General features: G+C 43.8%; 1 protein-coding gene across 1 annotated transcript; it reads right to left on the bottom strand.

Moving 5' to 3' along the window:
• Nucleotides 1-7979: 7979 nt before the first annotated feature.
• AKIRIN1 (akirin 1) lies at nt 7980-24538 on the bottom strand (the record flags this gene model as incomplete). Its single annotated transcript, XM_080691386.1, has 4 exons — nt 7980-8092; nt 10007-10141; nt 11579-11719; nt 24310-24538. The coding sequence occupies 4 exons, from the start codon at nt 24536-24538 to the stop codon at nt 7980-7982; spliced, it is 618 nt and encodes a 205-aa protein (XP_080547512.1).
• Between the last annotated feature and the right edge of the window lie 505 nt (nt 24539-25043).

Raw genomic sequence — 25043 nt, 5'->3', positions numbered from 1 at the left:
ACACAGGTTCGAAGCCAGCCTCAGCTACTTAGTGAGGCTCTCAGCAACTTAGTGAGACCCTGTTTCCAAATAAAATAGAAAATAGGTCTGGGAGTATAGCCCGGAGGTAGAAAAGCCCCTGGGTTCCACCCCCAGTACCACAAAAAAAAATAAAAAATAAAAGGGCTGAGTGTATAGTTCAGAGGTCTAATACCCCTGAGTCCAATCCCCAGCATCAAAACCAAACCAAAACAAATATATATGTATAGACACATGTTCCTAAAGGAGGATTAACAACTGGAATTAAGAGCCAGGCGAGGTTGCACACACTTAATGATACCAGTACATGGGAGGCTGAGACAGGAGGATCACAGGTCCGAAGGATCACAGGTTCACCTACTTTGTGAGGCCCTCTGCAACTTAGACCATTTCAAAATTAAGAATAAAAACGAGGGCTGTGGATGTAGCTAGGAGGTAGAATACGCCTGGACTCAATTACCAGTACCACAAAAAACTGGAAAAAAAAGAAACATTAGCATTCTACCTTTGAGCTACACCTCCAGCCTGATTTTACTTATTTAGAAGCTTGGAGGTCAGATGTCTCTGGGTTCCATCTCCAGACCCGCAAAAATAAATAAATAAAAAAGAAATAGGATTTCACCAAGTTGCAGAAACTGGCTTCAAAACTGTAATCTTCCTGGGATTACAAGTGTGTGTGCCACCACACCCGGCTACTAAGAAACTTTTTGACTAGCTCACTAGACCACAGGTTTCAGTGCATCCTTATATAGAGCTGTTGTATGTTTTCTTCCTTGGGTCAGGATTTCCATAGAAAAGGCTCTCTCAAGTGCCAGAAGTTGGAGCTCTAGAAATCAAGAGAAAAATTCATTTTTTAGGGGGAGAGTACTAGAGATTGAACCCAGGGGATTCTACCTCCAAGCTTAACCTCCAGCACTTTTTTTTTTTCTTTTTGGTAATATGAGTAATTGTACCCCATGGCATTCTGCCTCAGAGCTACACCCTCCAGCCCTATTTTAATTTTAAAACTGGGTCTCGCTGAGCGTGTTGGCACACACTTGTAATCTCCGTGCTTGGGAGGCGGAGACAGGAGGATCACGTAGGTTCGAAGCCAGCCATGTTGGCTTAAGAGACCCTGTTTCCAAATAAAAATATAAAAAAAAATAGGTCTGGGAGTATAGCCCGGAGGTAGAAGGGCTTCCAGGAACCCCAGTACCACTAAAAAAACAAAACAAAAGAAGTCCCCACAAAACAACAACAACGACAAAAAAAACTGGGTTTCAAGTCGAGAGTGACGGCACATGCTTATAAACCCAGCATTTGGGAGGCTGAGACTAGAGGATCACGGTTCAGGCCCAGCCTCAACTACTTAGTGAGGTCCTTTGCAACTCAGTGAGACCCTGTTTCAAAATAAAGAATAAAAAATAGGGCTGGGGGTATAACTCAGGGGTAGAATGCCCGAGTTCCATCCCCAGTAACACAAAAAACAAAACAAAAACTGGGTCTCACTAGGTTGCTGAGGCTGTCCTCGAATCTACAATTCTCCTGTCTCAGCTTCCCAAGTACTGGAATTATAGTTGTGCATGACCATGCCCGTTTATTCTTTTGTTTTGAAACAGGGTCTCACTAGGTTGTTGAGTCTTGCTAAGTTGCCGAGTATGACCTTGAACCCGTATCCTCCTGTCTTAGCTTCCACAAAGTACTGGGATTACAGAAGTGTGCTACCATACGTGGCCCCTTCACAATTTTTCCTTTTGCTTTCTGTGTGTGTGTGTGTGTGTGTGTCTGTGTGTGTGTGAGGGGATGGAGTCCAGGGACATTCTACCCCCCAGCCATATTTTTTATTCTTTTATTTTTTATAGGTCTGTGAATGAAACCCAGGGGCATTTGACTTTCGAGCTACACCCCCTGCCCTATTTTTTATTCTTTATTTTGAAACAGGGTCTCACTAAGTTGCAGAAGGCCAAAGTAGTTGAGGCTGTCTGTGAACCACAATCCTTTGGTCTCAGCCTCCCAAATGCTGAGATTACAAGTGTGTGCCACCACGCTCAGCTTCTGACTATATTTTTTATCCTTAATCTTTATATATGTATTATATAAAACAATATATATATATTATTTGTTTTTTTGCGGGTCTGGGGATGGAACCCAGGGGCATTTGACCTCCGGGCTATACCCCCTGCCCTATTTTTTATTCTTAATTTTGAAACCAGTTCTCTGCCGGATGTGGTGGCGCACACTTGTAATCCCCGTGCTTGGGAGGCGGAGAAAGGAGGATCATGCAGGTTCGAAGCCAGCAGCGTTGGCTTAGGAGACCCTGTTTCCAAAAATAAAATAGGCCTAGGAATATAGCCTGGAGGTAGAAGGGCTTCCAGGAACCACAGTACCACAAAAAAAAAAAAAAAAAAAAAAAAAAAAGATAAAAAGAAAAAAGAAACCAGGTCTCACTGAGTTGCAGAGAGCCTCACTAAGTAGCTGAGGCTGTCCACGAAACGTGATCCTCAGATATCAGCCTCCCGAAAGCTGGGATTACAAGCGTGCGCCACCACGCTCAGCTTCTGACTATATTTTTTATCCTTAATCTTGAAACAAGGTCTCACTAAGTTGTGGAGGGCCTAAGTAGCTGAGGCTGGCTGTGAACCTGTGATTCTCTGGTCTCAGCCTCCCAAGTACTGGGATTACAAACATGTGCCACAAGGCCCGGCTTCCTTCACAAATTCTGATAGCCTCCACAGAAGGCTCTTCCTTGTCTTGGTGTGACTATCTCATTGCTGGGCCCTCTCATCATAGCTATAACTATGCTCCTCTTCCAGAAAAAGTAAGTACCATAAGAAAAAGAAGAGATGAAACAAACTGCCCTTTAAATATGAAGTAAAATACTCTTAACTACTCAAAGAACAATGCTGGGCTTTTAAAGTCTATAGCCGAGCCAGATGTGGTGGCACACACTTGTAATCCCAATGTTCAGAAGGCTGAGACAGGAGGATTGCGGTTCGCAGACAGCCTCAGCTACTTAGTGAGGCCCTCTGCAACTCAGTGAGACCCTGTTTCAAAATAAAGAATAAAAACATAGGTTAGGGGATGTAGCTTGGAGGTCAAATGCCCCTGGATTCCACCCCCAGACCCGCAAAAATAAACAAATAAATAAATAAACTCTAGCCGGGCATGGTGACACACACTTGTAATCCCAACATTCGGGAGGCCGAGACCAGAGGATTGGGTTTGCAGACAGCCTCAGGTACTTAGTGAGACCCTGTTTCAAAATAAAGAATAAAAAATAGGGTAGGGGGTGTAGCTTGGAGGTTGAATGCCCCTGGGTTCTATCGCCAGACCCGCAAAAAAAAAAAAAAAAAAAAAAAAAAAAAAAAAGTCTATAAATGGTTATGCAATGAACTGGTGCAATGGGTATAGCAGCTTCATGTAAGCTATGTGAATAAACATTAGCACAGTATTAAGAAGGCAAGGTAAACAAATAGCTTAAGTATTTTATTTGTTTGCAACTAAGCTTGTTAACACTATATAATGAAAATGTACAAAGAATAACGTTGCAGTTTTTGGTTAGATTTAAGTCGAAGACATTCATTAATAAGGAATCTTCCAATGTGAATATTCCACAAATTTCTCTAAGCCATCTGATCAGAACAACTGTCTCTGAATATCACCTTACTTTGGAAGGTATTGGCATACACTTGAATTAAAGTCAAAAAATTTTAAAATAGTCATAATTAAAAAAACTATTCTATATTCAAACTAAAACAATTTTAATAGAACTTTCCAGAAACAATAATAATAAAGGAAACAAGGCATTTTGTAAAATGTGGTCCTGAACAAGTCACAGTAAAAAATAAATGTATACTTAACTTCCACCTCCTCAAAACAGAGGCTACTTTCTGTTCTGCAGCCTTGGAAACAAGGTGAAGAACAGCCTATAAGCAAATTCGGGCACGGGGTTGCCAAAACAAAGCTCAAGCAGTTGAACATGGACGCCTCAGAAGAGTTTGGGGGAACCTGACCAAAGGATTCAAATTCTATTTTAAGTAACTGATACAAAAGTGAAGTGGCTCCTCCCAAGTAGCAGTGCTGCTGGGGCCTGGCCCAGTCTGCTCACCTATGTTACGCTTCCAAGCAAACCCTGATGCTCCTGCTCCAGAAGAGACCTTTCCCTTTAGAGGTTCAGTGTCCAGGGAGCTCTTTGATTGTGTGAATGAGGTGAGCGCCGACTCCACGGGGTATTTTAAGGCTTGGAGTCAAAGTTATTTTTCTAACGTGACTAGGCGGAGTCCATGTGTCAATGGCCTGTCTCCAGTTTGTTCTAATTTCTCACCACGCATTTGCAGATCTAGGTCTGAAGACCTTTGCTCTATCTTCATAATCACATCTAAGGTCCATCCTAACTTATGATTCATATTCTGTGCCTGGAAACAGTCCCCTGTATTTAACAATAATACCTACACATAAAACAATCCACTGTTACAACCTATATGGTCACAAAACATTAATGATCTTCTGTAGACCAAGTAAATGTTTAGAACCATAATTGTCGTGCATCAAATTCACAGCCAGAATCCCCAAGATCAAAAAAAAAAAAATGTGCACAATACAAATAATAACTTAAAACACACACACACACACACACACACACACACACACACACACTCACTCACTCACACACACACTTCTTACAGAACTGTGCTTGGGGAAACTCCATTTGTTGCATGCCACTGAAGGCATATTTTGCTAAACTGCTGCTCCAGGTACTTTTGTTTGAAAAATCTATCACAGTAGGGCACAGCTGTTTATTGGATGAGCAGAAAAGAAAGATATGCTTGTGGCAACCAGAAAGTTTTAAGGTCTTTCAAGTTGTATAAAATGGACCTGCAGAAACATTTAAGTGTTCTCAGGATGCAAAGTTTGGAGCTGAAATGTGATATCAAACCAGTTGCAAAAAGTGTACAGCAGCCATCTCTTGAGGTCAAACCTGGTACCCAGATATACAAGAAAGCTTCAGGATACATCTGAAAATAGGAATAAAAAACAAGAGAATAAGAATAATAAAATATATAGTGTCATGTTTTTTAATATTCACTAATAGTAAATGTGATGCTGCGGCACACACCTCTAATCCCAGTACTTGGGAGGCTCAGACAGGAGGACTGAAGGTTTGAGGCCAGCCTCAGCAACTTAGCAAGACTCTCAGCAACCTAGGGGGACCCTGTTTCAAAATAAAAAATAAAATAGGGCTAGGGGTATAACTAAAGAGATAGAATGTCCATGGGATCAATCCTCAGTACCGCGAGGAAAAAAAACCACATAAATGTGAGATGCATATGGTGGCGTATACCTGTAATCCCAGCACTTGGAGGCTGAGACAGGATATCCCAAGTTCGCAGCCAGACGCAGCAATTTAGCAAGACTGTTTCTAACAAAAAATAAAAAAGGAGCTAGGGATGGTGGCACACACTTGTAATCCTAGCATTTGGGAGGCTGAGACAGGAGGACTGTGATTCGCAGACAGCCTCAGCTACTTAGTGAGGCCATTTGCAACTCAGGGAGACCCTTTTTCAAAGTAAAGAATAAAAAATAGGGCTGGGGTTGTAGCTCGGAGGTAGAATGCCCCTGGGTTCCATCCTTATACTGCAAAACAAACAAATAAATGAAAAAGGGCTGGGGGTATAGCTAAGAGGTAGAATGGTAGAATGCCTCTGGGTTAAATACTCAGTACCATAAAAAAAAAGTAAATGTGACAAAAAGAATAAGTCACCATTTAAAAGGTACTAAGATTCAAGAATTTAAAAAAACTTGCCAGATGTGGTGGCGCACGCTTGTAATTCCTGTGCTTGGGAGGCAGAGACAGGAGGATCACGCAGCCAGCGTGGCTGGCTTTGAACCTGCGAGATCCTCCTGCCTCTGCCTCCCAAGTGCAGGGATTACAAGCATGCGCCACCACGCCCAGCAATAATAATAATTAAAAAAAAAAAAAAAAAAAACTCAGCTCAGCTGGGCATGGTGGCACACACTTATAATCCCAGCATTTCGGAGGCTGAGACCAGAGGATTGCGGTTCACAGACGGCCTCAGCTACTTAGTGAGGCCCTCTCCAAGTCAGTGAGACCCTGTTTCAAAAACAAAAAGAATAAAAAATTGGGCAGGGGGTGTAGCTCGGAGGTCAAATGTCTCTGGGTTCCATCCCCAGACCCACCAAAATAAATAAATAAATAAATATAAATAAAAATAAAAATTAAAATTAAAAAAATAGGGGTGGGGAGCTGGGCGTGGTGGTGCATACTTATAATCCCAGCATTTGGGAGGTTAAGACAGGAGGACCCCGGTTTGCAGACAGCCTCTGCTATTTAGTGAGGCCCTTTGCAACTCAGTGAGACCTTGTTTCAAATTAATAAAAAAAATAGGGCTGGGAATGTAGCCCAGAGGTAGAATACCCCTGGGTTCCATCCTCAGTACCACAAGAAAAAAAAAAAAAGAAAAAAAAAAAAAAAAAAAAAGAGCTTAGAGGGTAGTTTGGAGGTAGAATGCCCAAGAGTTCCATCCCTAGTACCAAAAAAAAAAAAAAACTAAAAAATACTAGATAGGCACAGTGGTGCACTCTTACAATCCCAGTCCAGACAGGAGGACTACAGGTTCAAACCCAGCTTTAACAATTTAGTGAGGACCTCTGCAATTTAATGAGACCCCATTTTAAAACATAAAAGAAGCCAGGCGTGGTGGGGCACGCTTGTAATCCCCGCGCTTGAGAGGCTGAGAGAGAAGGACTGCACAGGTTCGAAGCCAATCTCAGCTACTTAGTGAGGCTCTCAACAACTTAGTGAGACCATGTTTCCAAATAAAAATATAAAATAGGTCTGGGAGTATAGCCCGGAGGTAGAAAGCCTCTGGGTTCCACCCTCAGTACCACAGTACCACCAAAAAAAAAAAAAAAAAAAAAAGAGCCAAACATGGTGGTACATGCCTATAATCCCAATCTTGAGTCTGAGACAGGAGGATTGCAGATTCAAGGACAGTCTCAGCAAGTAGTGAGACACTCATCAACTTAGCAAGACCCTGTTTCAAAATAATAAAGGCAGGCACGGTGGTGCATGCTTGTAATTCCAGTACTTGGGAGGCTAAGACAGAAGGATCACAGGTTCACAGCCAGCCTCGCCTGGTTATTAAAGCCCTCTGCAACTTAGTGAGACCGTTTCAAAAATAAAAAATAAAGAATAGTCAGGCATGGTGGCACACACTTATAATCCCAGCGTTTGGGAGGCTGAGACAGAAAGATTGTACAGGTTTGAAGCCAGCCTCAGCTACTAAGTGAGGTTCTCAGCAACTTAGTGAGAGCCTGTTTCCAAATAAAAAAAAAGTATAAAATAGGTCTGGGAGTATAGCTTGGAGGTAGAAAAGCCCCTGGGTTCCACCTCTGGTACCACAAAAAAAAAAAAAAAAAAAAAAAGAATAAAAAATGGGGCTGGGGGAGTAGCTTGGAGTAGAATATTCTGGAGCTCAATCCTAGTATTGGAAAAAAAAATAGAGCTGAGAGTATAGCTCAGAGGTAGAATGTCTCTGGGTTCACTCCCCAATGCCACAAATAATAAACAGGGTTGGGAGAGTAGCATAGAGGTAGAATACCTTTGGGTCCAATTCCCAGTGCCACCAAAAACAAAAAAATAAAGATAAGAAATACTAAATACTATACACACACCGGACAAACTAGCTTAATCAACTTTAGTATATTAATAGCTGAAGCTACTTCCTGGAAGAAACAACAAGAAAAAGTACTGGACACAGACTACCTTAGGTTTTGATCTTGGCTAAACCACTAGTTATCTGAGCTTGGGCACTAACAGTTCCTCCCTCATAAGGTTACTGTGAGGGTTACTTAAGATTCAATAACGATTTAAAGGGCTTAAGACAGTCCTGGGCACGTAAGTATTCTTAGGTATTGTTTTACTTTGCAGGAGCTCTTTGCTCTGTCTCAAAATGTTGCTCTTAGTACTTGGAAAATTCAAACAAATTCTTGGCGTACTTACAGCTTGTTGGTCTTGTTCCATATCGCCGCATAATCTGATCATGTGTGAATTTCACAAAAGATTCATACTGTTCTGTGATGGAAAAAACATAAACTTATTAAAGAAACTGCCCTCCCTCCATTTCTCAAGAATCAAGATTCAGAATCAGATTCATATTCCCTGTTTGAATTCTCTACCCTCTCAAACCTGTCTTAAAAGATCACTCTGAGCCAGGCGTGGTGGCGCAGGTTTGTAATCCCAGCATTTGGGAGGCTGAGACAGGAAGATCATGGTCAGACAGCCTCAGCTACTACTTAGTGAGGCCTTTTGAAACTCTGTGAAACCCTGTTTCAAGTTAAAGAATAAAAAATAGGGGGGCTGGGGGGGGTCACTCAGAGGTTCCATCCCCAGTACTGCAAAAAAAAAAAAAAAAAAAAAAAAAAAAATCACTCTGAAATCTGTTCCTTTTAGTTAAGATTCCAAATCTAAATCCCTAGAGCTCTGAGATTTGACCCTGATCATCTATTGTAACATTTCCCTAAAAACCTCTTCCTTGCTCTAACTCTATCCCCTATCAGTGGCCTCCCCAAGACAGAGATAATGAGCTCACTACTACAGGCCAGCAAATTCCAGCAAGTGTTGTGTTGCTGGGGGATTGAACCCAGGGGCATTCTACCTCCGAGCGAACCCCCAGTCCTATTTTTTTTTTTTTTTGAAAGTCTCCCTAGGTTGATGGAGAGTCTCACTACTTGCTGAGGCTGTCCTCAAACCTGCAATCCTCCTGTCTTTACCTCCCAAGTAGTAGGATTACAAGGGTGTATTACCATGCCCAGCTCCAGAAAATGTTCTTATAGGACACAAAGTCTGTTTGTTGGTCCTGGGGACTGAACCCATTTTATTATAATTATTTAAATTTTTTTTTTTTTTTAGGTCTGGGGATGGAACCCAGAGGCATTTGACCTCCAAGCCACACCCCCTGCCCAATTTTTATTCTTTATTTTGAACCAGGGTCTCACTGAGTTGCAGAGGGCCTCACTAAGTAGCTGAGGCTGTCTATGAACCACGATCCTCCAGTCTCAGCCCCCCAAATGCTGGGATTACAAGCATGTGCCACCACGCCCGGCTAATTATTTAATTTTTATGGCAGTGGAGATGATACCCAGGGACATTCTACCTCCAAGTTATACCCTCAGCCATTTTTTTTTTTTTCATACTGGGGATAGAACCCAGGGGCATTCTATCTCAGAGCTATACCCCAGTCCTATTCTGTTTACCATCTGCCTAGCCCAAATTGCCTACTCGATGCTTTTATTCCTATGGAAAATTCTCACATATTATTACTATCAAATAACCTCCAGCCGGGTGTGGTGGCACACGCTAGTAATCCCAGCATTTGGGAGGCTGAGACCGGAGGATCGCGGACAGCCTCAGCTACTACTTAGTGAGCCCTTTGCAACTCAGTGAGACCCTGTTCCAAAATAAAGAATAAAAAATAGAAGCCGGGCATGGTGGCGCATGCTTGTAATCCCAGCATTCGGGAGGCTGAGACCGGAGGACTGAGGTTCACAGACAGCCTCAGCTACTTAGGCCCTCCGCAACATAGTGAGACTCTGTTTCAAAATAAAAGAATAAAAAATAGGGCAGGGGGTGTAGCTTGGAGGTCAAATGCCCTTGGGTTCCATCCCCAAACCTGAAAAAAAAAAAAAAAAAATCAATGAAACCCTACTCTTTTTTTCTAAGTAACTTAGCTGATATTTAATTCTTTTTTTTCCCCAGTACTGGGGATTGAACCCAGGGGCTACATCCCCAGTCCCATTTTTATTCAGCTTGAGACAGGGTCTAAGTTGTGGAGGACCTAAATAGCTGAGGCTGACCGTAAACCCATCATCCTCCTATCTCAGATCCCCAAGTACTGGAATTACAAGCATGCACTACCGCACCTGGCATGATATTTAATTCTTACTAAATCTTGTCAACAACAATGGCTTAGTCGCTGTCTCAACCTACCTGCTAGTTTGGTATTGAGGATTTGTTCATACTCCTCCCGAATTTTATCTTCATAGTCTTTTAAAAGCCTCTCACATATTATTCCAACTTGTCGAAGGGTGAAATTGGGCTGGTCCTTCTTCATCCAGGAGGAACCTGATCAAAGGATAAATCTAGTTTACATACTATATCCCAGTCTAAGGTCTTAAGTAAAAACTTTATATAAAGAGTCTTAGCCAGGTGTGACCCACGCTTGTAAGGATCGCAGTTTGAGGACAGCCTCAGCTACTTAGTTATGCCCTCCACAACTTAGTGAGACCCTGTTTCAAATTAAAAGAATAAAAAATAGAGCCGGGGGTGTATCTTGGAGGTAGAACACCTGGGGGTTCCATCCTCAGTACTGCAAAAAAAAAAAAAAAAAAAAAAAAAAGTAAAAAAGTCTTCAAGATACATAAAAATTGTTTTAGAACTAGGCATGGTGGAATATACCTATAATCCCAGCTATTTGGGAGGCTGAACTGGAGGATTCCAAGTTAGAGGCCAGCTTCAGAAGCTTAGCAAGACTCCGTCTCAAGAAAAAGGGGGGGAAGGCGGGGGGAAATCAGGCAGAGGGGTGCATGCCTAAATCCTAGTGCTTAGAAGGCTGAGACAAGAGGATCACAGCCTCAGCAACTTAGTGAAACCGTATTTCAAAATAAAGAATAAAAATTAGGGCAGGGGCTATAGCTTGGAGGTCAAATGCCCCTGGATTCCATCCCCAGACCCTCCACCCCCCCCCAAAAAAAAAGTCGGCAGTTGTGGTGCACACTTGTAATCCCAGTACTTGGGAGGATGAGACAGGAGGTTGGCAAGTTCATGGCCAGCCTCAGCTACTTAGTGAAGTTCCCTACAATTTAGTGATACTTGGAGGTAAAATGTCCCTGGGTCAATCCCCAGTACTGCAAAAAATTAAAAAAAAAATTGTGTGGTATTAGGAATTGAACACAGGGGCATTCTACCTTCAAGCTATACCCCCAGCCCTACTTCATTTCTATTTTGAAATAGAGTCTTGATAGCATCACTAAGTTGCTGAGACTGGCTGCAAACCTGCAATCCTCCTGTCTCAGCCTCCCAACTGCTAAGATTACAAGCCCTCACCACCATGTCAAGCTAGAGGCGCACACTCTTATACTGGGTGAAGTACAAATTAATCAATCTAAGCTCTTTTCCAATTTTGTGACTGCAGTTTTACAAGTAGTAATATAATACATCCATTTTACTAATTTGATTACTTTAGAGATCAGCTATGGATTGGAAAACCATCATTCTAAATACCATTTACAAGACAGGTGTGTGGTGGCGCACACTTGTAATCCCCGCACTTGGGAGGCTGAGACAGGAGGATCACACAGATTTGAAGCCAGCCTCAGCTACTTAGTGAGGCTCTCAGCAACTTTTTGAGACCCTGTTTCCAAATAAAATATAAAATAGGTCTGGGAGTATAGCCCGAAGGTAGAAAGCTCCTGGGTTCCACCCCCAGTACCACAAAAATAAAAAAAATAAATACCATTTACAAACTCTTAAAATAGATTTTGCACACCAAGACATGCTCACCTGGAGAACTAGGCGCCGTGAGGGCTGAGGAGTGATGCTGGCTTTCTGAAGTGCAAGCCTCACTCTGACTGAGAACAACTTCTAAATGTCTCCATCTCTGGTAACGACTATATTCTTGCTTTATGTTCTGAAAAATTTGCTCTAATAAATAAAGAAATAAAACTTGAGCATTCACTTTATTGTATCTTTTTTTTTGGGGGGGGGGCGGATCTGAGGATGGAACCCAGGGGCACTCAACCTTTGAGCTACACCCCCTGCCCTTATTTTTTATTTTTATTTTTGGCGGTACTGGGGATAGAACGCAGGGGCATTCTACTTCTGAGTTACACCCCCTGCCCTATTTTTTTAATCTTTATTTTGAAACAGGGTCTCACTGGGTTGCGGAGAGCCTAAGTAGCTGGCTGTCGGCGAACCCCAATCCTCCTGTCTCAGCCTCCTGAACGTGTACTACCACACCCGGCTATTGTATTATTTTTTCCAACTTTCCTTAGAAATTGGAGTTAAAAAAAAAAAAAAGACGGGTGTGGTGACGCACGCTTGTAATCCCAGCATTTGGGAAGCTGACACCTGGAGGATCAGTTTGCGGACAGCCTCAGCTATGCTGGGTTCCACCCCCAAACCCGCAAAAAAAAAAAAAAAGGGGGGGGGGTAAACAAGAAAGTTCTTTTGACTTTTTTTTTGGTGGTGCTGGGAATTGAACCTAGGAGCATTATACCTCCTAGCTACACTCCTAGCCCAATTTTTTATTCTTCATTTTGAAACGGTCTCACTAAGTTGCGGAGGGCCTAAGTAGCTGAGGCTGATGGCGAACCCAGATCCTCCTGTCTCAGGCTCCTAGGTACTGAAATTACAAGGGTGTGCCACCACACCTGGCTCTTTTGACTACTAAATATTCCCTTTAGCATGCAGGTTTCAGTTTCCTCCTTCTTTATTATTATTATTAAAAAGTATACATTAATCCTATATAAGACTTCCGGGAAGATGGCGACCGAGAAAAGCGGGGCTTAAGAGCCCCGCTAACAACAAATCTCCATTACCACAAAATCAGCGCCTTTCATAGCCAGAAAACACCATCACCAGTGAAACAAAAAAATCACCAGGCTCCAGAGAGAAAGCGGACTGAGAACAGAGCCACAGACGCGGCAGCAGCGCTTTACTGCCGGCGGCAGCGGGGAGTTCACCGGGCGGCTACAGCAAGCCGAGGTGAGCCACTGCGGAACAGCTAGGCGGGATTTCTCCGCGCAGAGAGCATCTAAAGCTCCCAGTGGCCGAGCTCAGCACACTCTGCAGGGATTCAGAGTAGAAATCAAAATCAAGAAGAAAAACACCAGCCCCGCAGCCGAGGGCGTAGCAGCGGCGCCATATTGCTACCGGCGGCAGCAGCAGCGAATTCAGCGAGGCAAGTACAGCTACATCTGCGTACTCAAGAACAGTGAGTCAAACTGCGGGCCACAGAGGAGAAATCCTAGTACTGTCCTCCCTGGGACCTGACCCAGTGGGGGGGGGGCGATGGCAGAGATATCACACCATAGGAGAACGTGCAACCTGGCACCCCCCACGGTCTAAAGCAGCCTCTATCGACTCTCTGGGTCGGAGACTCTGTGATAAAACCCAGTAAAGGAGTAGTGGGGTCTGAGATACTACTGACTCGAGATCCAGAACACCTTAAGTGAAGTCATAGTGACCCAAGGGAAGAACCCAGAGAAGGCACAAACATCCGAAATCATGGGAAAGAGGAATAATACTGGAGCAATAAATGCCCACAATCCCACAACATCAGAACCTGATAAAACAGAAAATCAGAGATTTCTAGAAGATCAAATCAGGAAAATAACTGTAGAAATAATAGAGGTGCTTCGAAAAGAACTCAGAGAGAGCCAAAGAGAGATAAAGGATGCAATTAATGAAGTAAAGGCCTCAATTCAAAGCACAAACAACCGATTAGAACACATGGAGAACAGAATCTCGCTCTTAGAAGATGAGCAATCCAAAAATGAACTCATAGTTTCTAATCTAGAAAAAAATATCCGACAGCAGGAATCTGATATTGAAGAAATATGGGCCCATTTTAAGAGAGCTAACCTAAGAATAATTGGAATAGAGGAGGGAAAAGAAAGTGACACCAAAGGGATCAACAATCTCTTCAAGGAAGTAATAGCAGAAAATTTTCCAAACATAGAGCAAGAGGTTGATACACAGGTCCAGGAAACTTATAGAACTCCCTTTAGACAGGATCGGAGAAGAGGATCCCCACGCCACATAATTGTCAAAATGACCAATGTGGAAGCCAAGCAGAGAATCTTAAAGGCAACAAAAGTAAAGGGCCAAGTGACATTCAGAGGCAAACCAATTAGAATCACTCCAGACTTCCCAAACCAAGTTATGAGAGCCAGAAGGGCTTGGAGTAACATATTCCCAATTCTGAAAGAAAACAACTTCCAGCCAAAAATTTCCTACCCAGCAAAACTTTCTATCAAATTAGATGGAGAAATAAGAAGCTTCCATGACAAACAGAAACTTAAGGAATTTATGTCTTCAAAACCAGCACTAGAGAAAATACTCAAAGAGATTAACTACAAAGAAGAAATAGGTAACACACTCCAGAACTAGAGAAACAAGATTTTCCATCCAACAGACAACTAAGATTGGTTATCTGTGGAGATTCATTATTTATGTTAGTCTTTTACCTATCTCTAAAGGGTATTGTTTGCCTTTATTGTTGTTAATTTTTAGGATTTCTAGTTGGAATATTAATATACCTTCAGATATAACAATTGGAAATATTTTATCCCATTCTATTAGTAACTGTTAACTCTGTTTACATTGTCTTTGGATATACAATTTTTTTTTATTTTTTAGGGAGTTTGTATACTCCTCTGTTGCCTGTGCCATTGAAATCATATCCAAGAAATCACTGCCAATTTCAATGTTGTGAGGTTTAATGACCCAGATTTTCTCCTAAAAGTTTATAGTCTTAAGATTTATATTTAGGTCTATTATCTATTTTGAGTTAATATTTGTATATGGGATTAGGTAAGGGTCCAATTTTATTCTTTTCCATGTAATTATTATTTTTAACAATATTTAGTTAAAAGATTAATATTTCCATCACCAAATGTTTGTGGAAACCTTGTCAAAAATAACTTGACAATATATGGAAGAATTTAGCTCTAGGATTTTATTTAACTCCAATGGTTTATATATCTGCCTTTAGAATAGTACTACACTGTTTCAATTATTGTAGCTTTATATGGTTTGAGGTCGGAAAATATATATCTTCTAGCTTTGTTCTTTTTCAAGATCGTTTTGGGTACCTAGAGTCCATATTCCATATTAGAATAGATTTTTTTCTGAAAAATAAATATATAAATATATGATAGTTTCACCTAAAAAATAGAAAAAAAATATTCTCTGGTAAGAAAGAAAGCAAAAAGAAATATTGAAATATTATCTTTAAGTCATCAAAAGCTTGGTATCAGACAAATGAAACTGTTATGTGAGATTATCATTTTTAATTTTAGATAAATTGCCATAATACTAGATGCCAACTACTAAGCCAAGCATGGGAGGGAGGGATAGGGAGAGAATGGGGTGGGGATTGGGTTGGGGGCTGACTGGGAAAAGTGTACATGTATGTCTACAAAAGTATGTATCCTACTATGATGTATGAATACAGTGCACCAATAAAAAATATATATATAAAAAATATATATATATATATTTTAAAAAGTAAAAAAAAAAAAAAAAAAAAAAAAAAAATCCTATATAAAACACTCCTATTGCCCCGAAACAATACACTCTTATTGCTATTTCAACAGTGTGTAAAATTTACCTATTTTGGCATAAGCCACCCAGAGAGTTCCCTTCCCCTATCTTCCTGTGGCAACAAGGATCAGATCTATTTGCTGAATGATTAAATAGTATTTTACTAAAAGAAACCTCTCTTTACCTAATAGGAAGTTACTTGAGATCTTTACCTTTTATATTTTCACAAACTACAGTATCAAGGCATGACGCTTCTGTCCCACGAGAGACTCTTAGGATCTCTGAAGAAGACGGCAAAGACTAATGACACTGACAGGGCAAGAGCTGAGATTTAATGCTTAAAATTTTTGGTTAGGATTTAAAGAATTTTCTGATTCTACAAGAGGCAATAAGTGGTAGGATTCAATTTGTAAGATTCTTTTATTTTGTTGTGACACTGGGGATTGAACCCAGAGCATTTTACCTCTGAGCTAACCCCCCAGCCCGATTTTTATTTCTTATTTGGAAACAGGGTCTCACCAAGTTGCAGAGGGCCTAAGTTATCAGGGCTGGCTTTGAACCTGTGATCCTCCTGTCTCAGCCTCCCAAGTATTGGCAATTTGGTAAGATTCTGAATAAAGGTAATGATAACCCAAAGTTGCTTATACTATTAAAGAAAGTTCAAACAACAATTACTACCTTAAAGTATACTCCTAGAGACAAAGAATATGGAAGGATGTGGTTTTCAAGTTTTTCATTTTTGTAACACATTCACTGTCCAGATACCATAAAACCTCCTAATAAAAACCAACACAATCCAGGTATGGTTTACATGCCTGTAATTTCAGTACATGGGAGGCTAAGACAGGTTCTGATCAGCCTCAGCTACTTAGTGAGGCCCTCTGCAACTTAGTGAGACTGTTTCAAAAAAAAAGGGCTTTTTTTTTTTTTTTTTTTAAAGCTGGAAGTAGAGTGCCCCTGGGTTCCATCCCTAATACTGAAAACAACAGAGGTACAATGATCCTGGGTTCAATCCCCTGTATTGCAAAAACCAAAAACAACAAAAAACAGGCATGGTGGCACATATCTGTAATCTCAATACTTGGAAGGCTGAGACAGTGGGATCACAGGTTAAAGGCCAGCCTCAGCAACTTAAGGAGACCCTATTTCCAAAATAAAAAATAAAATAGGCCAGGCATGGTGGCACATGGATGGTTGTAATCCCAGCACTTGAGTGGCTGAGACAGGAGGATCGCACAGATTCAAAGCCAGCCTCAGCTACTTAGTGAGGCTCTCAGCAACTTTGTGAGATCCTGTTTCTAAATAAAGTATAAAATAGGTCTGAGAGTATAACCCTGAGGTAGAAAAGTCCCTGTGTTCCACCCCCAGTACCACCAAAAAATAAATAAAATAAAATAGGGTTGGGGGTATAGTTCAGAGGTAGAGTACCCTAAAATCAATCCCCAGTACAAAACAACAACAAAAAGCTGGCCATGCAGTGCAGGCCTGTAATCCCAAGTACTTAGGAGGCAGGACGATCCCAAATTCAAGGCCTCAGAGACATCCTCAAAGTAAAAGACAAGGGCCAGGCGTGGTGATGCACATTTGTAATTTTAGTACTTGGAAGGTTGACACAGGATTGCAGGTTCAAAGCCAGCCTTGGCAACTTATCAAGTTCTCAGCAACCTAGTGAGCCCCTGTCTCCAAATAAAAAGTGAAATTGGGATGAGGGTATAAATTGGAGGTAGAGCACTTATGAGTTCAATCTTCAGTACCAAAACAAACAAACAAACAAACAAACAAACAAACAAACAAACAAACGGGCCAGGGAAACAGTTCAGTGGTACAAAGCTACTGGTTTCAATCCCCAGTACCTCAAAACCAAAAAATAAAAAACCCCAAATGGCCCCAAACACAGAACAAACAAAAAACCCTCTTCTGAAGGAGGCCACAGAAAACAGGAGAGTGTTAAGAGTTTTTCTGATACACTGAGGTCTGTCTGTCTGTGTCTGTGTCTCTGTCTCTCTCTCTTTGTGGTACTGGGGAATTGAATCCAGGGGCACTCTACCTCTGGGCTACACCTCCAGGCCTTTTTAAAAATTTTGAAACAGGGTCTGAGTTGCTGAGGATAGTCTTGAACCTGAGCTCCTCTTGTCTCAGCTTCCCAAGTACTGAGATTACAGGTATATGCCACCATGCTAGCAGGAAATAATATTCTTTTAAGAGAAAATGCAAAGTTATCTGTCTGTCTCTCTCTCTCTCTTACACACACACAGATGCTCAGCTGCAAAAAAAGATTTTTTTTTTTCCTGCACTGCAGATGGAACCCAGGGGCATTCTACCTCTGAATCTGTATCATCCTCCCCAATTAAAATTATTCTAGGGCCAGGTGTGGTGCACGCTTGTAATCCCAATATTTGGGAGGCTGAGACAGGAGGATCATGGTTCCCAGACAGCCTCAGCTACTTAGTGAGGCCCTTTGCAACTCAGTGAGAGCTGTTTCAAAAAATAAAGAATAAGCCGGGCGTGGTGGGGCATGCTTGTAATCCCAGCATTTGGGAGGCTGAGACCAAAGGATCGTGGTTCGCAGCCAGCCTTAGCTACTTAGTGAGGCCCTCTGCAACTCAGTGAGACCTGGTTTCAAAATATAGAACAAAAAAATAGAGCAGGGAGTGTAGCTCGGAGGTTGAATGCTCCTGGGTTCCATCCCCAGACCCGCAAAAAAATAAATAAAGAAATAAAAGAAATAAAAAAAGAATAAGCCGGGCGTGGTGGTGCACGCTTATAATCCCCGCGCTGTGAGGCGGAGACAGGAGGATCATGTAGGTTTGAAGCCAGCCGCACTGGCTTAAGAGACCCTGTTTCCAAATAAAAAAGTTATAAAAAATGGGTCTGGGAGTGTAACCCGGAGGTAGAAGGGTTTTCAGGAACCCCAGTACCACCAAAATAAAAACTAAATAAAAAATATAGAATAAAGCCGGGCATTGTGGTGCACTTATAATCTCAGTGCTTGGGAGGCTGAGACAGGAGGATCGCACAGGTTCGAAGCCAGCCTCAGCTACGTAGTGAGGCTCTCAACAACTTAGCGAGACCCTGTTTCCAAATAAAATATAAAATAGGTCTGGGAGTATAGCCCGGAGGTAGAAAGCCTCTGGGTTCCACCCCCAGTACCACCAAAAATAAAATAAAATAAAAATAAAGAATAAAAAATAGGGCTGGGGGTGTAGTTCAGAGGTAAAATGCCCCTGGGTTCTATCCCCAGTACCATAAAAACACAAGAAAATAACGTTATTCTAGTGTATAATGAGCTGTATTTTTTGGGGTGCTGGCAATTGAGCCTAGGGCATTTTATCTGAGCCACACCCTACCCCAATTTTATTTTTCAGAGTTTTCATTTTATTGGTCTTTAATGAAGAGGTGTAAATGAACATTACTTTAATTCCTTTATCTTCCCAATTGTTTCTAAACTATGGACCGCTTCACAAATTTGTGTGTCATCCTTGTGCAGGAGCCATGCACAGGAACCATGCTAATCTTTTCTGAATCGCTCCAGTTTTAGTTAGTGCATGTGCTGTCAAAGCGAGCACTCATTTTGAAACGGTCTCGCTAAGTTGCTCAGGCTAGCCTCAAACATGTGATCCTCTGGTCTCAGCCTCCCAAATTCTAGGTTTACAAGCACATACAACTGATCTCTGAACTTAACTCACTTAATTTTTAAAATGTATTATTCTACCAGGCGTGGTGGTGCATGCTTGTAATCCCAGCATTTGGGAGGCTGAGACCGGAGGATGGCGGTCCGCAGACAGCCTTGGCTACTTAAGAGAGGCCCTCTGCAACTCAGTGAGATCTGGTTTCAAAATAAAGAATTAAAAAAAAAAAAATAGGGCAAGGGGTGTGCTCGGAGGTCAAATGCCCCTGGGTTCCATCCCCAAACCGGCAAAAAAAAAAAAAAAAAGTATTATTCCTTCAGCACATACTTGCCACATTCAACACAAAGATGTAAGGAACTGCAATGACTTGAAACAAGAAAGGACAAGTATGAAGACAATGCCCAAGAGAACAGAAGCTCTTTGATAAACCTCTGTATGGCAAGATGAACAAATGGAAAGATACAGTTTGAGACTAGTGGAAGCACTACCTAGCCCAGAATCCAGTGTTCACAGAAGAAAAACAAGGAAGCAGATGTGACTCTCCTGAAGGAGGCCACAGAAAACAGGAGAGTGTTGGAGTTTTTTTGATACACTGAGTCTCTCTCTCCTCTCTCTCCCTTTCCCTCTCTCTCTCTGGTACTGGGGAATTGAATCCAGGGGCACTCTACCTCTGGGCTACACCTCCAGGCCTTTTTTAAAAATTTGAAACAGAGTCTAAGTTGCTGAGGATAGTCTTGAACCTGAGCTCCTCTTGTCTCAATTTCCCAAGTACTGAGATTACAGGTATATGCCACCATGCTAGCAGGAAATAATATTTTTAAAGAGAAAATGCAAAGTTGTCTGTCTGTCTGTCTGTCTGTCTGTCTGTCTGTCTGTCTCACACACACACACACACGCACACACACATGCTCAGCTGCAAAAAAAAAAAAAGTTTTTTTGGTTTTTTTTTTTTTTTGCTGCACTGCGGATGGAACCCAGGGGCATTCTACCTCTGAGTTACACCCCCAGTCCTATTTTTTATTCTTTATCCTGAAACAGGGTCTAAGTTGCAGAGGGCCTCACTAAGAAGCTGAGGCTGTCCACAAACTGCAAGCCTCCTGTCTCAACCTCCCAAATGCTGGGATTACAAGCATGTTCAACAACCATGCCCAGAGTGGATAATTTTAATCCCCACTTCCTCATTATTAAGTTTGTGCTTATCAGGTTAAACTCATCCTCAAAACTCTACAGAGAGCCAGAGGTGGTGGCACATGCTTGTAATCCCAGTACTTGGGAGGCTGAGACTTAGTGAGGCCTTCTGCAATTTAGTGAGACCGGTTCAAAATAAAGAAAAAAAATAGGGCCAGGGGTGTAGCTCAGAGGTAGAATGCCCTCGGTTCAACCCCCAGTACTACAAATAAATAAATAAATAAATAAATAAATAAATAAATAAATAAATAAATAAATCTCTACAGTGGCCAGGCATGGTGGCACACGTCTGAAATCCCAGTACTCGGGAGGCTTGGACAGGAGAATCACAGATTTTAAGACCTGCCTCAACAACTTAGTGAGACTCAACAACCTAGTAAGACCATGTTTTAGAACAAAAAAATGAAGCTGGGCATGGTGGTCCATGCTTGCAATCTCAGTACTTGGAAGGCTGAGACAGAATAGCAGGTTCAAGGCCAACCTCAGCAGGTAGTAAGACTCTCAGAAACCTAGTGAGACCTGTTTTCAAATAAGAAATAAAACTGGGCCAGGTGTGGTGGTGCACACTTCTAATCCCAGCATTCGGGAGGCAGACTGGAGGATTATGGTTTGCAGACAGCCTCAGCTACTATTTAGGGCTTTCACAACTCAGTGAGATCCCGTTTCAAACTTAAAAAGGACTAAAAAAATCAGCCTAGGGGTATAGCCTTCTACCTCTGGGCTATACTCCCAGACCTATTTTATATATTAATTTGGAAACAGGGTCTCATTAACTTGCTGAAAGCCTCACTAAGTAGCTGAGGCTGGCTTCAAACCTGTGCGATCCTCCTGTCTCAGCCTCCCAAGCGCAGAGATTATAAGCATGTGCCACCACGCCCGGCTCCGTGGTCCCTTTTCAAAATACTTTTTGCTGCTATCTAGATAGGCCCTCTGCAACTCAGTGAGACCCGGTTTCAAAATTAAGAATAAAAAATTGGGCAGGGGTTGTAGCTCGGAGGTCAAATGCCTCTGGGTTCCAGCCCCAGACCTGGAAAAAAAAAAAGATAGGTCCTTAACAAAAAGTAGATGAGAAACCAGGTATGGTGGCGCAGGCTTGTAGTCCCAGTATTTGGAAGGTTGACACAGGAGGATCATGGTTTAAGGACTGTCTCACTACGTAGTGAGGTCCTCTGCAACTCAGTGAGACCCTGTTTCAAAAAAAAATTAAAAATAGGGCTGGGGGTGTCACTTGGAGATAGAATGTCCCTGGGTTCTATCCCCAGTACTGGAAAAAAAAAAAAAAAAAAAAAAAAAAAAGATGGTGAGCCAAATCTGGTGGTGCATACCTGTAATCCCAAGTACTTAGGCTGAGACAGGAGGATTGCAGGTTGAAGGACAGCCTGAGCAAGTAGTGAGACTCTCATCAACCTAGCAAGACCCTCTTTCCAAATAAGAAATAATTCAGGTTCGGGATATAGCTCGAAGGTAGAATGCCTCTAGGTTCAACTGCTAGTATCAAAAAAAAAAAAAAAAAAAAAGTAGCCGGGCATGGTGGCGCACGTTTGTAATCCCTGCGCTTGGGAGGCAGAGACAGGAGGATCACGCAGGTTCGAAGCCAGCCGTGCTGGCTTAAGAGACCCTGTTTCCAAATAAAAATATAAAAAAATAGGTCTGGGAGTGTAGCCTGGAGGTAGAAGGGCTTCCAGGAACCCCAGTACCCCCCCCCACACACACACAAGTAGATGGAGCAAGTATTAATTCCATTTTGTAAAAATGAGACCCAGATTATTTGACTATCCTTGGCTATCTTGTAAGATCAGTGAAAGAAATCAAAACTGTAAGTGGACACCTATACCCCTTGTCTTTTTTTTTTTTTTTTTTTTTGAGATTGGGTCTTACTCTGTCTCCCAGACTAGAGAACTAAGCAACTAAGCTGATTCCTGGGCCCAGGGGATCCTCCTGTTTCAGCCTCCCCAGTAGCTGGGACTATAAGTGTGGGCCACCTCAGAAGTCCTGTCCTTGCTTCCCCCCCCCCAGTACTGATGATGGAACCCAGGGGCATTCTACCTCCGAGGGACACCCCCAGCTCTATTTTTATTCTTTATTTTCAAACAGGGTCTCACTGAGTTGCGGAGGGCCTAAGTAGCTGAGGCTGTCCGAACTACGATCCTGTCTCAGCCTCCCAAATACTGGGATTACAAGCGTGCAACACCACGCCCAGCTTTTTATTCTTTATTTTGAAACAGGGTCTGTGTTGCAAAGGGCCTTACTAAGTAGCTGAGGCTGTCTTTGAACCACAATCCTCCAGTCCCAGCTCCCAAACGCTGGGATTACAAGCGTGCGCCACCACACCTGGCTCTGCCCTTGCTTTTGAGGGTGCTCTACAAAGACTTTTCCAAACTATCTCATTCTGTACATAAACCTCTACAGATTTAAGGAATTTAAAGCAAAATAAGCATTGTGGCACACACTTGTAATCCCAGTAACGGATCACAGATCATAGATTTGTGGCCAGCCTCAGCAACTTAGGGAGGTTTTCCACAACTTGGTGAGATTCTGTTTCAAAATAAATAATAATGCCGGGCTTGGTGGTGCACACTTGTAATCTCAGCATTCGGGAGTCTGAGACAGGAAGATCGCAGTTGGAGGAGAGCCTCAGCTACTTAGTGAGGCCCTTTGCAACTCAGGGAGAGCTTGCTTCAAAATAAAGACTAAAAAATAGGGCTGGAGGTGTTGATTGGAGGTATAATGCCCTTGGGTTCCATCCCCAATACTACAAAAAAAAAAAAAAAAAAAAAAAAAAATAGGGCCGGGGTGAAGCTCAGCGGTAGAATGCCCCTGGGTTCCATCCCTAATACCACAAAATAAATAAGTAAAATAGAGTTCCTTTGGGAGCACTTAGGCAATGGATGCAAGTCTTGAAGAAATTACTGCATTAGAATTAGCAAACATCACTATGCAAGCAAAGCAAAGCAGGTCTGGGGCAAAGAGCAGAGGCAGTCTGGAGAGATGTAAGAGACCCAACTAGGTTATATGATGGTTATAGTTAAGTCCTTTGAATTCCAGAATAAAGAGGTGAACATGAGTAAGGATATAAACTCTGGGAAAGGGCTGGTAATGTACGGGAGGCCCTGTTTTAATCCCCAGCACTGCAAAGAGACAGGCAGATTGTCTGTCTCTCTCAGTCCTGGCTGCTAGAACATTGGTGTGGGAGAATGAGGGCCTGAAGTCTTCATTGTGGACATACGGAGGAAGGAGGAAATGAAATCTAAAGGCATTCGTAACTGAAAAGAGGGGAGGAAAGAATGATTTTTAAGGGGATTCCAAGGTTTTGCTTAAGCTTGAAAAGAACAGAAAACCACACAAAGAAATGACTTGCCAAAACCCACTTTAAGAGCCTGTCATTTCTGGCAGTTCTTTAAAATTGCTGAATATTTGTGCTGATGCACTCTCCCCTTTACTACTGCAATATGATAGGTATCTTTACTGTCACACTAGCCCTTTGCCAAAGTGGAATGCCTTACTGAAGGAGAGTCCCTGCATTACAGATAGTTGAATTCCTGCTACGGGAACCAATGTACGCACAAAGATTCACAAATTCTAATCACTGACCTACCGATTCCAAGCCATATATGGAACAAGACAATAGCCATACAATAAAAAATGGCCAGTCCCTTTTAGAAAGATTGAAATCGGATTCCACGACTCCTGCGACGTCCTCGGGTCCCTAAAGACCTCTCGAAATCAGGTCTCCCTACAACCTACACTACGGTGCCGAGCGGCACACATTCTCACCCCTTCCAGTAGCCCGCCCCCACCGCCCCCCTCAAGGCCGGGTTCGTGAGCAGAATCCAATTTTCCACGGCCCACTGGATCTGCAGGGAGGCTGGGTGCAGCGGCGACAGGAGGGGCTCCGTCCAGGGACGCGGAGGGCGCTGAGCTGCTGGGGTATTCCCTGCTTTCCTCGGTGCCCACCCCCCTGCTCCAGGAAAACCGAGACGCGACACTGTGGGGCACTGCCCCTCCCGGATGTCTCCCGTCCCCGGAAGCCGCCGCGCTCGGCGCACCCCAGTTCCCTTTTCTGGGGGCGGGCGCGCCGGCCTCACGACCCCGACCCCGCCCGCCCCCAGGCCGGGCCTGGCTCCCCGCCAGGCCGGCGGCGCAGGTTACCCGGGGTGGGGAGGCGCCGCTCGCTGCCGGGCGGGGCGGGCTGCGGGAGCGGCGGCGGCGGGGTCTGCGTCGCGAGCGGCGGCGGCGGCGGCGGCGGCTCGGCGTCGGGGGGCCTGAGGCCCTGAGTGGGGCCGGGCAGGGGGGCGCAGCGCCGCCGCTTCGGCGAGCCGGGGCTCAGCAGCGCCGCCTCGAACTCCATGGGCCGCTTCAGCGTCGCCCCGCACGCCATGCCGCCGACGGGCCAGGGACCGGAGCGGCCGCGGCGGCCCGAGCTGCGGCTCCTCGGCGGGGCTCGCCAGCCAAGCCGGCTCCAATGGCGCCTCCAGCACCCGGCGGCCGCGCGGCCCCGCCTCCTGTGACGTCACGGCGCCGCCACCGCCCGGCGCGGGGGGGGGGAGCCGGAAGAGGGCCGCTCCGGGAGGTCGGGCGGCCGCCGCCGGTCCGCAGCGCCCCCGCCGGGGAAGTGGAGCGGCCTGGGCGGAGAGCGGTCGCCAGGCAACGCCGGGAAGGCCCCGCCCCGCCCCGCCCCGCCCGCGCGGGGTCCCCTCCCCCCGCCCCGCGGCGCCCGGTGGCCCCTGAGGTTTTCGCACCTGCGCGGCGCGGGCGTGGGGGAGGGGAGCGCCTGGAGGGGCTCGAGGGGAGGCGGCGGGCCGGGGCTCCGGGATGAAATGCAGGGCGATCCTAACAGCTGATCGAGGGCATCCCGCTGGGTGTAGGCAAATCCACACGGACAC

This window comes from Muscardinus avellanarius (assembly GCF_963383645.1).
Source record: "Muscardinus avellanarius genome assembly, chromosome: 3".
Lineage (NCBI taxonomy): Eukaryota > Metazoa > Chordata > Mammalia > Rodentia > Gliridae > Muscardinus > Muscardinus avellanarius.
Note: the sequence above shows the minus strand (reverse complement) of the source record. Positions and strands in the feature narration are given on the sequence as shown.